The sequence below is a fragment of the Myxocyprinus asiaticus genome, chromosome 26, assembly GCF_019703515.2.
Source record: "Myxocyprinus asiaticus isolate MX2 ecotype Aquarium Trade chromosome 26, UBuf_Myxa_2, whole genome shotgun sequence".
Lineage (NCBI taxonomy): Eukaryota > Metazoa > Chordata > Actinopteri > Cypriniformes > Catostomidae > Myxocyprinus > Myxocyprinus asiaticus.
In genome coordinates, this window is record NC_059369.1 from 19,756,294 (window position 1) to 19,771,439 (window position 15,146).

Here is a 15,146-nt window from a genome sequence, read left to right on the forward strand (position 1 = left end):
TGACCTTTTCCCGTGGAATACATAAGGAGATATTAGGCAAAATTTTAGGGGTGTTATGGGAAAGAGCAGGGTCAGCATTTTTCAAAATTCCTCCTCTTGTGTTCCATGGAAGAAAGTAATTTTCTTTTTTGTTTTGAACATTGAGGGAAAATAAATGACCCAGAACTTTTATTTTTGGGTTAACTAACCTTTTCAAAATGTCAGAAAACAAACTAACAGTCTTAATCCTTTTATACTTAAGTCAAATACTTTTGAACTTACATTTCCACACACTTGTCGATCATGATGTTGGCTTTAAAGCCTAGTACAGCAAACACGACCAGAGTGGCCAGCACTGAGGTAAAGAAATTAATGAAGGAGACCAGCACGGCATCAAAGTGGCAGTTGTTGTCTCGCTTGTTGTAGCTGGAGAAGGCGATCACACCACCAAAACCAAGACCCAGGGCAAAAAAGACCTGTGTGGCAGCTTCACGCCACACTTTGGGCTCCAGCATGATTTCCAGCTATGAGAAGATAGTATAAGTTAGTGTTGGGTTGGAGTCCACCTTAATCGAGTCTGAGTCAAGTCCGAGTCTTTAAACAATTGAGTCAGAGTCGAGTCCGAGTCCATAACAGGCCAAGTCCAAATGAATCTGTTCAAGAATCTGAATTAAAATTGTAACCGTAAACTCAACATCAATATTTTAAGCTTATTTTAACCTTCACAACTATGAAAAACAATTTGTCAATATAAATGCAAAAAACAAATTATTAGTATCCTGCTGAAAAAATTTCTAAGTGGTTTCAGAATGAAAGCATATGCTTTAGGTGTATGAAGACAAAACTGTCCTTCAACACACTTCTTACTGTGTTCTGTTGACATTTCAATTATTTGTTGATTTTTCCCCTCCACTCAAACATACACCAAAAGAAAGAGAAAGCTGCGTTAGTCATTACAACCAGAGTTATTATTATTTCAAATTTCAATTCAGTTTTTATTTCTACTTCATTTTCAATGTGTCCATTCAATTTAGTTTAGTTTGATCTAAAATTATGGGTGAAATACATTTAATGTAATTAAAAACATTTAATGTGTTTAATACATTTAATAATTTGTAATCTTAAAACATTTAATAATGCCCATAAAATTAAATACAACATAAAATAAAAACAGAAAAGATCAGATACCATTAAAAAAAATATTTATATACTACAGTACTACACGTTACACTTTTCAGTCCTCCTGCTGTGTGCAGGTACAGCCTACTTCCCTAAAGTCAAATTTTTGACAAACCTTGGGCTTATGTTTCTTTTCACATTATAATTGGTATTTACATTTACATTTATGCATTTGGCAGATGCTTTTATTCAAAGCGACTTACAGTGCACTTATTACAGGGACAATCCCCCTGGAGCAACCTGGAGTTAAGTGCCTTGCTCAAGGGCACAATGGTGGTGGCTGTGGGGATTGAACCAGCAACCTTCTGAATTACCAGTTATGTGCTTTAGCCCACTATGCCACCACACTCCATGGTATGGATAATAGGTGAACAGAGACTTCTCCCCTTACTTGTGTTCCACTTTTTTGCCATTGAAACGCAAGTGCCAGCTTTACAGGTAACACACAGAGGTTGCACTACAAATATTTGATGGACTGAGTTGTACAATTTCCATCATGGTCCATTTCAGCCGTCATATTAGTTTAAATGTCCCTGATACATATTAAATTAGATTTTGTGTTGATATAGTCAACATTTTCAGTTAGAAATGACTTTACGTAGTAAGTGTGAGTCTGATAAAATATTTGTTCTATTTAATATTTGCAGAGTTGGGGAACGTACTTTTTAAAGTGTACTTACATTATTGATATTTCTGGATGAGAGCGGCAGAGCACGTCTGGCGAATGACGATCTCTTTCCCGCACACATACAGCTCGGGCGAGAGAGCTAAAAAATAATTTTTGAAAGAGTGCGCGCTGCCGCTCTCAGCCAGAATAATCACACGTAAGGACATATACGCGTGAAAACTGATGCACAGTATCAAATACACAAAATGTATGATAGTACTAACTGTAGAGAGCACATCAATATGAAGACAAAGCCAATTCCCAGACATTTAGAGGCAATTTTGAAATCCTGGCCGGACACTATTTTCAGGTCTGAAAAAGAGGACATGTCTGGAGAAAAGAGGACATATGGTCACCCTATGTTACGTTGTTTTTTTGTTTGTTTGTTTGTTTTTCATTGCATCACAATTGCCATGGACTCGGCCAGACTCTGAGTCCAAAAGGCTCGAGTCCAAGTCAAGTCAGAGTAAAAATGCATCCGAGTCTCTCATTATCCAAGGACCTGAGAATTTGAAGGTAATAAGAGCCACACAGAAATCATATTAGCTAGGTTAGCTAAAATTAGTTAATATTAAAATGTGTTAAAATGAGTTAGCCTTGTGCTCATAGAAATCAGTGGCCCTCGTCATTTGGTGGGAGCATGAATAGCTGCCAATACTGACATGATTTGCGCACCATTGCTGGTACGGCATAGAAATCCCCTGGTTTGCATGGTTGCAAATGCGAACTGTACTATATTAGCCAGGACGTCTTGTATGTTGTTCCATTCCATATTGAAGCTGAAAAAATGACCCCTCCCCCAGGTGAAAGGTACTTAAACCTTCATCATTTAAGAAAAAAAAAGTTTTGAATACAACAACAATACAAAAATCAACTGAAAAAATGGGCCTCATGTACTCAGATATAAGACAAAGGCAGGCCTACATACAGTCATAAAGCCTGACTGAGACCTACATACAGCCTGATAACAACCGTGCCAAAATCAAACAAAGGGAGTCCAAAACAGACTACAGATCCCATCAAGCCTTGCTCACTTTACACCTATGTGTGAAATTCTGAAGGATCGAACTCTCAACTCCTATTGGATGAGGCACACGACAGAACGCGTCCCTCAACCATGACATCATCAGGAGTATAAAAACCTCTGAGATCTTTCTGGGTGTTGCTTCTAGCAACAGTATGTGCCGTGTCTAGATGCAGCTCTGCTGCTCCCAGGTGTAGCCTTGTTGCACAAGAAAGTAACTTTCATACTTAAAACTTTGGCCGTACAATCTCCAACTCACTGGATGAGTTGAGATTTCTCCGTGTTCCACCGAGCACGCTAACGAATCCAAAGGAGACCACAGAGCAATCCCCGTCTTCATCCATTTACCTGCAGAAGTGAAGAAAGATTTCTCTTCCCTCTTCAACTGAGTCGACTTCGCTGATTTCTCCGCCAGCCTGCCGAGAATCAGCCGCTGTACCTCCCGCTGACAGAGCGAGGAAACAGCCTCCCGTCATCCCCTGAGCTTCGAGGAACCGAGTCGGAATCAAACGACGGACGAACACACATTCTACCCTTGTCCTCATGCGATTCAAGTAAGAGCTTTACATCTGGGCAGAGATAGATCATTATAGTTTGTCATTCTTGTGTATCAAGATTATTGCTTGTACAGTTTACGGACCGCCGAGTCCGCTCATTGCTGCTAATAATACTCAAGGTATTACTGTAATGTACTGTTACCATGAATGAGATTTGCTGTGCTGTTGTCCAACTACGTTGGATTGTTTGTGCATATCCGCCATCGCGGGTGAGACCGCTTCTCTGAGTGACAAACTAACAGTTGCCTTCTCTCCCACGATCGTGAAAACTGGCTTCGGTGCCGTCACTCTGTTCTCTTACTAACTGCACACACACGCAACCCCTCATACCCGCAAGTGCGTTCAGTGTGAACAGCCCCTTACAGTTGGTGGAGGTACTTGACCGTTGCATCTTGCTCTCTCATAAGCGTTTCTCAGATTAAGCAGTGAGTTTTTTAACGCTTTGTCAGGAAAGATGTTCAACTTGGAAATGTTTGTCTTGAGATTCTCGCTTTCAGTTCCAGTCTGTTGTGTTCCATCTGATTGAACAGCCTGTGCTCATAGTCTGAGCAGCTTCACCACCAAGTTCAGCTGAATATCACTGCTATCTGGGATTATTGCTACTCTACATACAACTGTACTGAATAAAATACAATGTGGTATTTCTCTGTTATTATGAAGCTTGTGTCTGGAGTAGTAGGAATCAGTGCATTAAGCCAGTAGTAAGGACTGTAAAGAGATGGACCAATGAAGCTGAGCGGGAACTACAAGCCTGCTTCGATTGCACGGATTGGAGTGTTTTTGATGCTGCAGCCACAGACCTGGATGAGCTCACAGATACTGTTACATCATATATCAGTTTCTGTGAGGATATGTGCATTCCTACTAGGACTTATTTAAAGTTCAACAACAACAAACCGTGGTTTACAGCAGAGCGCAGGTAGCTTCGTCAGGCCAAAGAGGATGCTTACAGGGGTGGGGATAAAGTCTTGTACAATCAGGCCAGGAACACACTGAACAGGGAAATCAGAGTGGCTAAAAGGAGATAATCTGAGAAGCTGAAAAACAAGTTTTCAGCTAACGGCCCTGCATCAGTGTGGAGTGGCATGAAACAACTCACAAATTACAGGACTCCTACCCCCAACCCTGTAGGGAACCAACAACTGGCTGACGACCTGAATGTGTTCTACTGCAGATTTGAAAGGCCCAATCTCACACCCCATACCCACTCTGACCTTCACTTCACACAAACACCAACACCTCCTGCAACCCCCCTCCTCCCCCCTCCTGCTACTCAACCTGCACTTAAGATCTGTGAAGATGATGTGAGCCGCGTCTTTTGGAAACAAAAGACGAGGAAGGCTTCAGGCCCAGATTGCGTCTCACCAGCGTGTCTTCGATCCTGTGCTAACCAGCTGGCCCCCATCTTCACACAGATCTTCAATAGATCACTGGAGCAGTGTGAAGTCCCATACTGCTTGAAACGCTCAATCATTATTCCTGTCCCAAAGAAACCAAAAACTACAGGACTTAATGACTACAGACCTGTCACCCTGACGTCTGTGGTCATGAAATCATTTGAGAGACTGGTGTTGGCCCACCTGAAGAACATCACTGGACCCTTTCTAGATCCCCTTCAATTTGCTTATTGAGCAAACAGGTCTGTGGATGATGCAGTCAACATAGGATTGCATCATATCCTGCAACATCTGGACAGACCAGGGACATATGCAAGGATCCTTTTTGTGGACTTCAGTTCAGCTTTCAACACCATCATCCCAGCTATACTCCGGAATAAATTACACCAACTCTCTGTTCCCATATCTATCTGTCAGTGGATTACCAGCTTTCTGACGGAAAGGCAGCAGCTTGTGAGACAGGGGAAATTCACTTCCAGCACCTGTACAATCAGCACTGGTGCCCCCCAGGGATGTGTGCTCTCCCCACCTCTCTTCTCCCTCTACACCAATGACTGCATCGCCAAGGACCCCTCTGTCAAGCTCCTGAAGTTTGCAGACGACACCACTGTCATCGGCCTCATCCGAGATGACGATGAGTCTGCATACAGAAAGCAGGTTGAACAGCTGGCTGTCTGGTGCAGTCAAAACAACCTTGAGCTGAACATGCTCAAAACGGTGGGATCATTGTGGACTTTAGGAGGAACACCCCAACACTGACCCCTCTCACCATTCTAAACAGCACTGCGGCAGCAGTGGAGTCATTCAGGTTCCTGGGCACTACCATCTCACAGGACCTGAAGTGGGAGACCCACATTGTGAAAAAGGCCCAGCAGAGGTTGTACTTCCTTCGCCAGCTGAGGAAATTCAGTTTTACTCAGCAGTATTTTAATCTGTCCTCTATACTTCAATAACTGTCTGATTTGGTTCAGCTTTGAAATCAGACATCAGAAGACTACAAAGGACAGTTCGGACTGCTGAGAGGATAATTGGTTGCCCCCTGCCCCCCCTTCAAGAACTATACACTTCCAGAGTGAGGAAAAAGGCTGGAAAAATCACTCTGGACCCCACTCACCCTGCCCACTACCTTTTCGAACTGTTGCCTTCTGGCTGATGCTTCAGAGCTCTGAGCACCAGAACCATCAGGCACAGGAACAGTTTTTTCCCTCAGGCTATCCATCTCATGAACAGTTAAATTGCCCCATTGAGCAATAACTATGTGCAATACACGGTTTAGTCTTTTTTATATTTATCCAACACATCCAACCTCCTCTGCCATTTCATTCCTCTGAGAAAAAGAAAAAAAGGAAAAAAAAAACATTTGCACTGTACATAACAGATTTGTATTTGCACTGTACATAACAGATTGTATTAGATTTGCACTACCCATGTGTATGTGTGTATGTATGTATGTGTGTGTCTGTACGTATGTGTATAATTAGTTTTATTTTGTATTATTATCTATGTCTTACTGCTGTTTTTGTATTGTTTTTGTATTGTTGTACACTGGAAGCTCCTGTCACCAAGTCAAATTCCTTGTATGTGTAAGCATACTTGGCAATAAAGCTGATTCTGATTCTGATAAGCAAGAAAAATAATGGTCAAATTAAATTGTTTAAATTAAAACAAAGGAGGAGCAAACCATACAGATTATTGATTGGTCCTTGGCAACTCTGTTTGCACATGTGCAGCTCATTCACGTCTGTGTCAGCTGCCGTGCAGTGAACTGAATGTACTGCTCCTCTGTCTGCCGCTCACTGAACAGAGTAGATACAGAGAGAGGTGTGCCTGCGGTGGGAAAGCAAGACCTCACGCTCGCACGGCAGTACTGGCGACTCTTCTACGGAAAGTAGCTAAGATTTGTCCAAAAAGTCGCTAGATTTGTCGCTAGGTGCTTTTTACAAAAAAAAAGTCGCTAAATCTAGCGACAAAGTCGCTAAGTTGGCAACACTGTGCCGAACACAACAGCGCTTCGCGCATTTGCGGAGAGATTGACAGGTAGGAATTTGGCCAATAGTTGCTGCAAGCCTCTTATAATCGACCAAATGGTGTGCGAGAAGGTGGGACTTACAAAGAGGGGTTAAAGCAATGCAAATATGCACGCACACACAGTGAAGTATTAGACCAGATTCACATCATAATGCAACTAAAGCTGAATCCCGGACATTTTTGCCAATTTAGAAATCCCAGCCGGATGCTTTTTTTAAGGTCTGAAAAAGAGGACATGTCCAGGAAAAAGAGGACGTATGGTCACCCTACTTGATGTGTAGATGTGTAAAGTCTTATAACTGATGCTGGAGCTGAGCAGGTGTTTCTCTTTCGTTAGTGCTGTTCAGAATGTCGACGTTGTCAAGACGTTTCACATGATGGTTGAACTTCTCCATGGCCTACTTATAAATATTAATATAAAAATTCTCATGTAAATTTCAAATGGGTCTCATGCGCAACGATATCGTTGGAAGCCAGAATTAATCGTGCATGTGAGCCGCTCTGCGTTTGTCACGAGAGCTCACATTTTAAGGAGTGCCCGGTTGATGCGCTTGCACGGATCCTGTCAATGGAGCTCGCGTTTCGTGGGAAGCCCGGTTGACATGTGCGCACGCGGCACGGATAGCAGAGCACAATTTGGCTTCAAAGACCCCGCGCACATTCGTGTTCCACATGAAAAGCATATTTAGCGCTCATAAAGTCAAATGAATATAATAAGGTTGGTTCATCGTCTGACGGAAATGCGTACGGCCGTGGCTGACATGAGAGTATTAAAATAAAGGTACTTCCTAAAACAATGTCTATATCTATATTTACGCGTTGTATCGATAACATTGGATCGTTGGTCATTGTATTGATGCATCGATCCAGATCGATGGATCGTTACACCCCTAATAGATACATAGATAGATAGATAGATATACAGTATATATACACCGATCAGCCACAACATTAAAACCACCTGCCTAATATTGTGTAAGTATATATATATATATATATATATATATATATATATATATATATATGTATATATTTTTTTTTTTGTTTTTTTTTGAGTGTATGGTCTAGTGATCATGGACTTTCCATTGACTTCAATTGTTTTGTTCTGAACACATTGTATTTTCTATCCCCTAACCCCCACAGAAACCTTTTTGCACATTTATTTATTTTGATTTTTTTATCCCCTTTTCTCCCCAATTTGGCATGCCCAATTCCCACTACTTACAAGGTCCTCGTGGTGGTACGGTTACTCACCTCAATCCGGGTGGCAGAGGACAAGTCTCAGTTGCCTCCGCTTTTGAGAGAGTCAATCTGCGCATCTTATCACGTGGCTCGCTGTGCATGACACCGCGGAGACTCGCAGCATGTGGAGGCTCATGCTATTCTCCGCGATCCACGCACTACTTACCACGGCCACCATTGAGAGTGAGAACCACTAATCACGACCACAACGAGGTTACCCCATGTGACACTACCCTCCCTAGCAACCGGGCCAATTTTGTTGCTTATGAGACCTGGCTGGAGTCACTCAGCACACCCTGGATTCGAACTCGCAACTCCAGGGGTGGTAGTCAGTGTCAATACTCGCTGAGCTACCCAGGCCCCCAACCTTTTTGCATTTTTACATTTTGTGTAAAATGTTAAAAGGATAGTTCACCTAAAAATGAAAATCCTCTCATCATTTACTCACCCTCATGCCATCCCAGATGTGTATGACTTTCACACTGTGTACACCATGCACATCCGTTGACGCCCAGCACCGCAATGGCTTGAGGCTGTCTACACTGGACGTGTTGACACGAACATTCTAAACCGTTTAATTTGTATAGTGGCGCCAGCGTGTGCAGCACAAAATGGAACACAACACCCATTTATTGTCGACGCAACGGACGCCCTGCAACAGCCGTTTTCAGTATAGAAAGCATCATTGATTATAATGGGGTTCTATTGTTTTTGACACGACGCGCCATGCTGCTCACATCCGGTGTAGACAGGGTGTTTCTATGACTATAGATTCTCCTCCCTACCCAGTAGGTGGTGATATGCACGAAGAATGCGAATCGCCAAAAGAAAAAATAAAGAAAAAAGTGAAAGTGGATATTTATAGTAAAAAAGGACTTAAATATTGATCTCTTCTTACACATACCTTTCATATCGCTTCTGAAGATATGGATTTAACCACTGGAGTCTTATGGATTACTTTTATGCTGCCTCTATGTGCTTTTTGTATCTTCAAAGTTCTGGTCACCATTCACTTGCATTGTATGGACCTACAGATATTAGATATTTCTCTAAAAATCTTTGTTTGTTTTATGCAAAAGACAGAAAGTCACACACATCTGGATGGCATGTGTGTGAGTAAATGATGAAAGAGTTTTAATTTTTGGGTGAACTATTCCTTTTAAGATGTTATTACGATGTTTTCTCCTTGTGAACATTGGTTGATCCCCACAATGGAATTTTCAGGTTCAAGTTCAGATTTCAGGTTTTACTAGGGCTGGGTGATAAAACGGTATCAGTATTTATCGACGGTATACATTTAGTGATAACTATATGAAAAATGTTCGATATAACACTCGATAGTTTCACTTAAATGCATTAAAATGTAAATAGACATGAAGTTTGGTTGCATGAACAACCCTCAAGCGTGCGCCGTCCCTGGATCATAAACAGCCTATCATATGGGTTGATAAAGGAGCATGCTACGAGTGACAAGCAAACAGCCAATAACAAGTTGCGTTGCTGTGGGGTTCGGTTGCGCCATCGCCATGTGGGGGTTCGGTTGCGCCATCGCCATGTGACATCAGAACACACAAACACATGCGAAAATGAGTGCCGTTCCTGGCGGCGATGAGGAGATTGTGAATAAAAAAGGACATGTCAGCTCACCAGTGTGGCAGTTTTTTACGTCTGAACAACATCAGAACACCGTTTTGTGTGAGCTTTGCCAAAAAAATGTCCTGGCCAAGTACGGAAACACAAGCAACTTATTTCATCACCTTAACCTCTTCCACCCTTTGGAATATGCAGCATGTCGTCTGCCATGACCTACATCTACCTCACCTCAACAAACAAGCCACAAGCAGTCCACGATGGAGAGGTACTCGGCAACTATGCCTTAAGATATTTGTTGAAATTTTATATAGTTTTTTTTTTTTGCCTTAATAGAGTGGGTAAATTAAAAATACAGTGGTTAAATTCAAACCTTTTTTCTACTGGTCTTTGTTGAAAAAAGGTTATTAAAATGTATCAATAATTATCGATACCGAATGATATGAAACATTATACCGTGTTACATTTTTTAGCTGTATCGCCCAGCGATAAGGCAGAACCTTAGACACACATACAGTAAAGTATGTATAAAGTATGTACATGTATATACAGTATATTTATGTACATATGTAAAGTAGCTGACACAGTGAGACAGATTGCTGTGTTTTAGTCTCTTGTGAGTGGAGAGTTAATTCACTTCTGCAGAGTCACAAGCACAAATGCATGCTCTGATCATTTTTTTCCATAGATACAACTTCTGGTTTCCACCAGACTGAGTCGAGGGATACACATGGGAATTACTAATGGATGGTTACCATAATTGTGAAAAAAATTAGACTCATTGCTGGTGTTTAAACCAGAGCATGTTGAGTAAATTGGTCTAATTATTGTTGTAACGTGTCTTTGGGTCGATGATGTTAGGTAAAAAGCTAGCATCTGCTCACACATACACAGTTCCTTTATGTTAGGATCTTACCTTTGGGGTGAACATGTGGACAATGCCATCCACAGAACCCTTGAGAAGGAGAGCACGAACCAGGAAGCAAATAAGCACAACATAGGGGAAGAGAGAGCTGAAGTACATCACCTGCAATCAATCATAACCGAGCAGATTTTAGTGGCACAAATAATGCAATGACTAATCTGCTGTTTCTTAATCTGTACTTTAATGCTCATAAAAGCACATAGGTGAAAGACAAGCTTGCAAGCCTTCTTTTTCTGCTTGCTGACTTTAGCAGTGGGTCATGTTTAGCTGGACAGTTAGCCCCTGCCGGTGTAAAATTGCAAATAGCTGTTTTACTAGTGCCCAATTGTTTTGTAGTGTTCTTAAATGAGATGAGGCTTTACAACAATCAATTTGATCAATCTACGCCTCATCCTATTGAGAAGTACAGAGTACAGACACAACTCTTAATTCTATAGTTCAGTATCCTCAGAAATTGCAGTTGAGGAAAGTACAGCACCAAGCACTGCGTGTAGGAACGGTCCACATAAAACCATGGCAACCTGTATGTTTCTTTCTTTTTCAAATATACACACAATATGAAAAAAAAGGGGGGGGGGGGGGGTTCCATTGTGAGATTTCTTGGAGAAATACGCTTTTGTGGAAATGGTGAATGGCACATTGATATTCTTTTGTGAGGTAAAGCTCTGATTAAGCTTCAAAGATTGCCCTTACCCCCTTCAGAGTGTAGCATACTTTATCCCATACTTTACCTATATACTGCTAAACGACTATGAACTAACTGGGGGGCCAAACATGGACACTTAAATTGATTCGCAATACTTTTAACTGTGAATACATTAACAAGGACTGCTCATCAGAGACTTAAAATATTAAATATTAACATTAAACTAGGTATCTAAATTTGATTGGCTAAAACTGTAGTTGAAAATGACATGAGCATTAAAGATTCATTTGTAGAAGCAATGCAGTCACTTGACTCTTCAGCTTCCTTTCCTTTCCTTTGAACATTTTAATACTTGTCACAGGACATGAGAAACCCGAAAATCAGATGTTTGAAGGGAATAGGGTCAAATCACTGACTTTAGAGTGCCACATGTGGGCTAAACCATATGAACACTGCAGATAGGCATCACATGAGAGACCAATGGTTCTTAATGGCTGAAGAGGGATCTATCTCCAAAGGAGAGCCAATTTTCAATGTGTTGCCTTTAAAGACATGCCACATTTACTGTGAGGCCTTGGCTGTCTATCATACTGTGACTTACCCAAAACAAAATACCTTTCTAGTTATTGTCTTATTGGGCTATCACTAGGAGAAAAAAGAAAAAAAATCTTGATTTCCTGGATAAACCATTCTTTGAGATTACATACTGTATAACATAACAATAATGCACAGAAATAAACCATGACACTTTTCTCACCTTTCCAGAAGACTGGATGCCCTTAATCATAGCAAGGCACACCATGGCCCAAGCAATCAGCAGACACAAAGTCATCTTCCAGTTGAGTCCTCCGCTTTCAGCGATGGAGTCGGAGATGTCCAGGGCCACACGATACCAGTAGAACGTAGTGGCAGAACTTTTCTCACACTCTGGCTCAACATCTAAACCAATACATGAACACTGAAAGCTCTACCGGAACACTGATACCTTTACCCACAACATATATTCTTGGGCAGAAGTGAACTTTTAACATTGTACATGATCATGAGATATGTCAGAAGATGTCTAAATGTGTAAATCTCATGAAAACATTTCCTGGTCATATTTCACAATTCTGAAATTCTCATTATTGCAATGCACCTGGAGGTTTTACTTTTGAGTTGTTTGTATTTCCCCCAATTCTCAATGATTATGCTCAATAGATTCACATTACTGTCATACAGGTTTTTATTTTTACTGTATTTGCTCCGGTGAGCATTTGCTCCCTCATGTCTTGCTGGCGTGGCCGGCATGCATGATCGGTGTTTCCAGTGGGAACATTGATTGTTCCCGGGGGAACGCTGATCATGCCACTAATTAGCGTGCCGAGCAACACCTGTTCTCCTCTAATTCACTCCCTTCTTAATGAAAATAATGTCACAATGCAAAAATATTAAATATGTAATTTCAAGGTTCTATATAAGTTGTCTTACATGTTGTAGTTTTGTTTTTGACCAAGGGACACTCGTGCCAAGGAAGAGGCTGCTGAAAGGACTGTGAGAAGTAGAAGAGACTCCAGCCAATGATGACGTTATAGTAGAGGGCCACAAAAAAGCACACCTGCAATAAGAGAGAATACAGATATGAGGATTGGTACAGGCTACGGCATTAATTCCATCTACCTAAGCTTTTTGATGGCTTAATTAGTTGCCTCTCCCCTGAACAAAGATGACGCCCGTACGTGGCTATTTTTGCAATGCACTTGAAATAATGTCTGCATGAAAGCACAGGCTGATATTCACCAAACAGCTGGCAAAGCCAATACCACCCAGGCGTGGGCTGATGTAGTTCCACACCCCAATGCTGCCCCGACGGATGCGCTGGCCCACGGCTAGTTCCAGGAAAAAGAGGGGAATCCCTATCACCACCAGCAGAATGAGGTAGGGAACCAGGTATGCTCCTATAAAGAGAAGAATGTTGTCAGGGACCACAAACTGTACAGTAACTCTCCACACAGGTGGTATCACCCTGATTATTTAGGAACCCAATGCTCCAGTACCCACACTTGAGATATATTCTTGTCATGGTATATACAGTGGCCCCAAAACGTATTTGGACATTTAAGCCAGACTTAAAAATGTCATTACATTATATTCAAAATATTACACCAAGTATCATTTACTTTAAAGAAAGATAGTAGCACTGAAGTACTATTTGAGCAAAACAATCCACAAATAGAAAATTGTGAGTTTTAAAATTTTGGAAAACAGATATAATGTAAAAAAAAAATTGTATTTGTGTGTCCAAATACTTTTGGGGGCAGATGTAATCAAATTTAATGTAATTAAAGCAATTACCCAGAGTAATCAATCATTACTCAAGGACAACATGTTGATATTTTAAAACAGTCTTACATTGGCATCCTTGTATTTCCAACAGAATTCAACCTAAAATTATATGGATTCTGCTACCTTTCAACCATCCATGTTTCTTGGATTTATTTATCCCATTAAATTGTTACTGTGTATTATAAATCCTTTTTAATGTACGTTTTTTTTATAACTTACATAACTTATTTTTTTTTTAGTTGAAATTTGTTTATTTTTCATGCTAATCATACATATTGTTTTTGTGTCCAATTATCCTGACTATTTCTGCACGATATGAAAGAATGAGGCAACTGTTCTGTATGTCTGCAAGTATAAGGCTACACTCTTTTGAATTTACACTTTCATTACAGAGAGGCAAATGAGGAAGTGACTGGTAGTTCCAAACTGTTCAAGCGTTGCCAGTGGCAAGCATTCCTTTCCAGTCCCTTATGGGGAACAACTTTAATACAATGGTGTTGCTTTGAGAGAAGTGAAGATTTGGTACTCTTGTGCTCTCAGGGGCTTCTACTATGTTGTAGTCATGTGCTCTAACACACAGAAACCTACTGAGATTCAAAGACAATGACGATAATTTTAGAGACCATCATTTATTATATTTAGTGACATTATATGAAATCTAATTAGGAAATGTGAATTGAAATGCCAATCACAAAACTTATCCTCCAACAATACAAGTAAAGAAATGAGCAGGCCTTGATGATATCTGCCAACTTTTTTTCAAGTTTTCTGTGCTGATTTTGAGGGAAAACCTGCGCAATTCTGCAGAAGAGATTTAAATGTAAAATGTGTTAAATGGAGCTAAGAGTACTACACTCTTTCTGATAGCTTGAAAAAGCATAAAGACATTAGCTAAAATATTTAATAAACAATCATGCAAGGGGTGGGGAATGCGTAGAACTTTTACAAACGACAGATGTCGCAAATCTGCTGTGTTTTCTAGTATAACTCCAGTATATTTCAAAACATCTTGGTTTGTATGATCTATTTTAATATATAACAAAGATTCAATAGGCACCAGCTTAGCAGTAAAGGCTTTGGAATATATTGTGATTTTATATAGTCATGTTATTCGGTAAAGGAAATATAGATTTTCGTTAAATAAATATGTAATAAACAATTCTGTGACACTGATTTCCTTTTTTATATTGGCTTTATTAAATTTCTGGGGCTAGCACCTAACCCAGGCTTTCTTATTTGCACCCACATACTGAAAGGGCAAGCTGGGCAACTGATTATAGTGTTTTAAAGGGGTCATGACATGCCTTTTTTTTATTATTTCAGTATGTTCCTTGAGGTTCACTTATAATATTAGTAAAGTTTTTTTGCACAAAAAACAGTCATATATTTGTAAAACATGATCATTTTCCTCCTCCATTCTGACCCTCTGTCAGAAACGCTCTGTTTTGGTGCTGCTTCTCCTTTAAGACTTGACAGTAAACGCCCACCGTTATGACTGGCCCTCTGCTCTTGACTGACCTGCTCTCTCCTCGTGCCATCTCATTGCTCACCGCTACTGGGTGGGCTACGTAGGTGATCATGTAAAGT

At 40.7% G+C, this 15,146-nt stretch overlaps 1 protein-coding gene across 3 annotated transcripts in view; it reads right to left on the reverse strand.

Annotated features, from left to right (window-relative positions):
- The window catches only part of slc6a15 (solute carrier family 6 member 15), a 31,468-nt gene that overhangs the window by 11,416 nt on the left and 4,906 nt on the right, over positions 1–15,146 (reverse strand). For all 3 annotated transcript variants that reach the window (XM_051657236.1, XM_051657235.1, XM_051657238.1), the window contains exons 3-7: positions 13,014–13,171; positions 12,705–12,831; positions 11,992–12,173; positions 10,580–10,690; positions 262–503 (exon numbers count right to left, since the gene is read on the reverse strand). In XM_051657236.1, the coding sequence (XP_051513196.1) occupies positions 262–503; positions 10,580–10,690; positions 11,992–12,173; positions 12,705–12,831; positions 13,014–13,171 (820 nt within the window). The remainder of the gene's footprint in view (positions 1–261; positions 504–10,579; positions 10,691–11,991; positions 12,174–12,704; positions 12,832–13,013; positions 13,172–15,146) is intronic.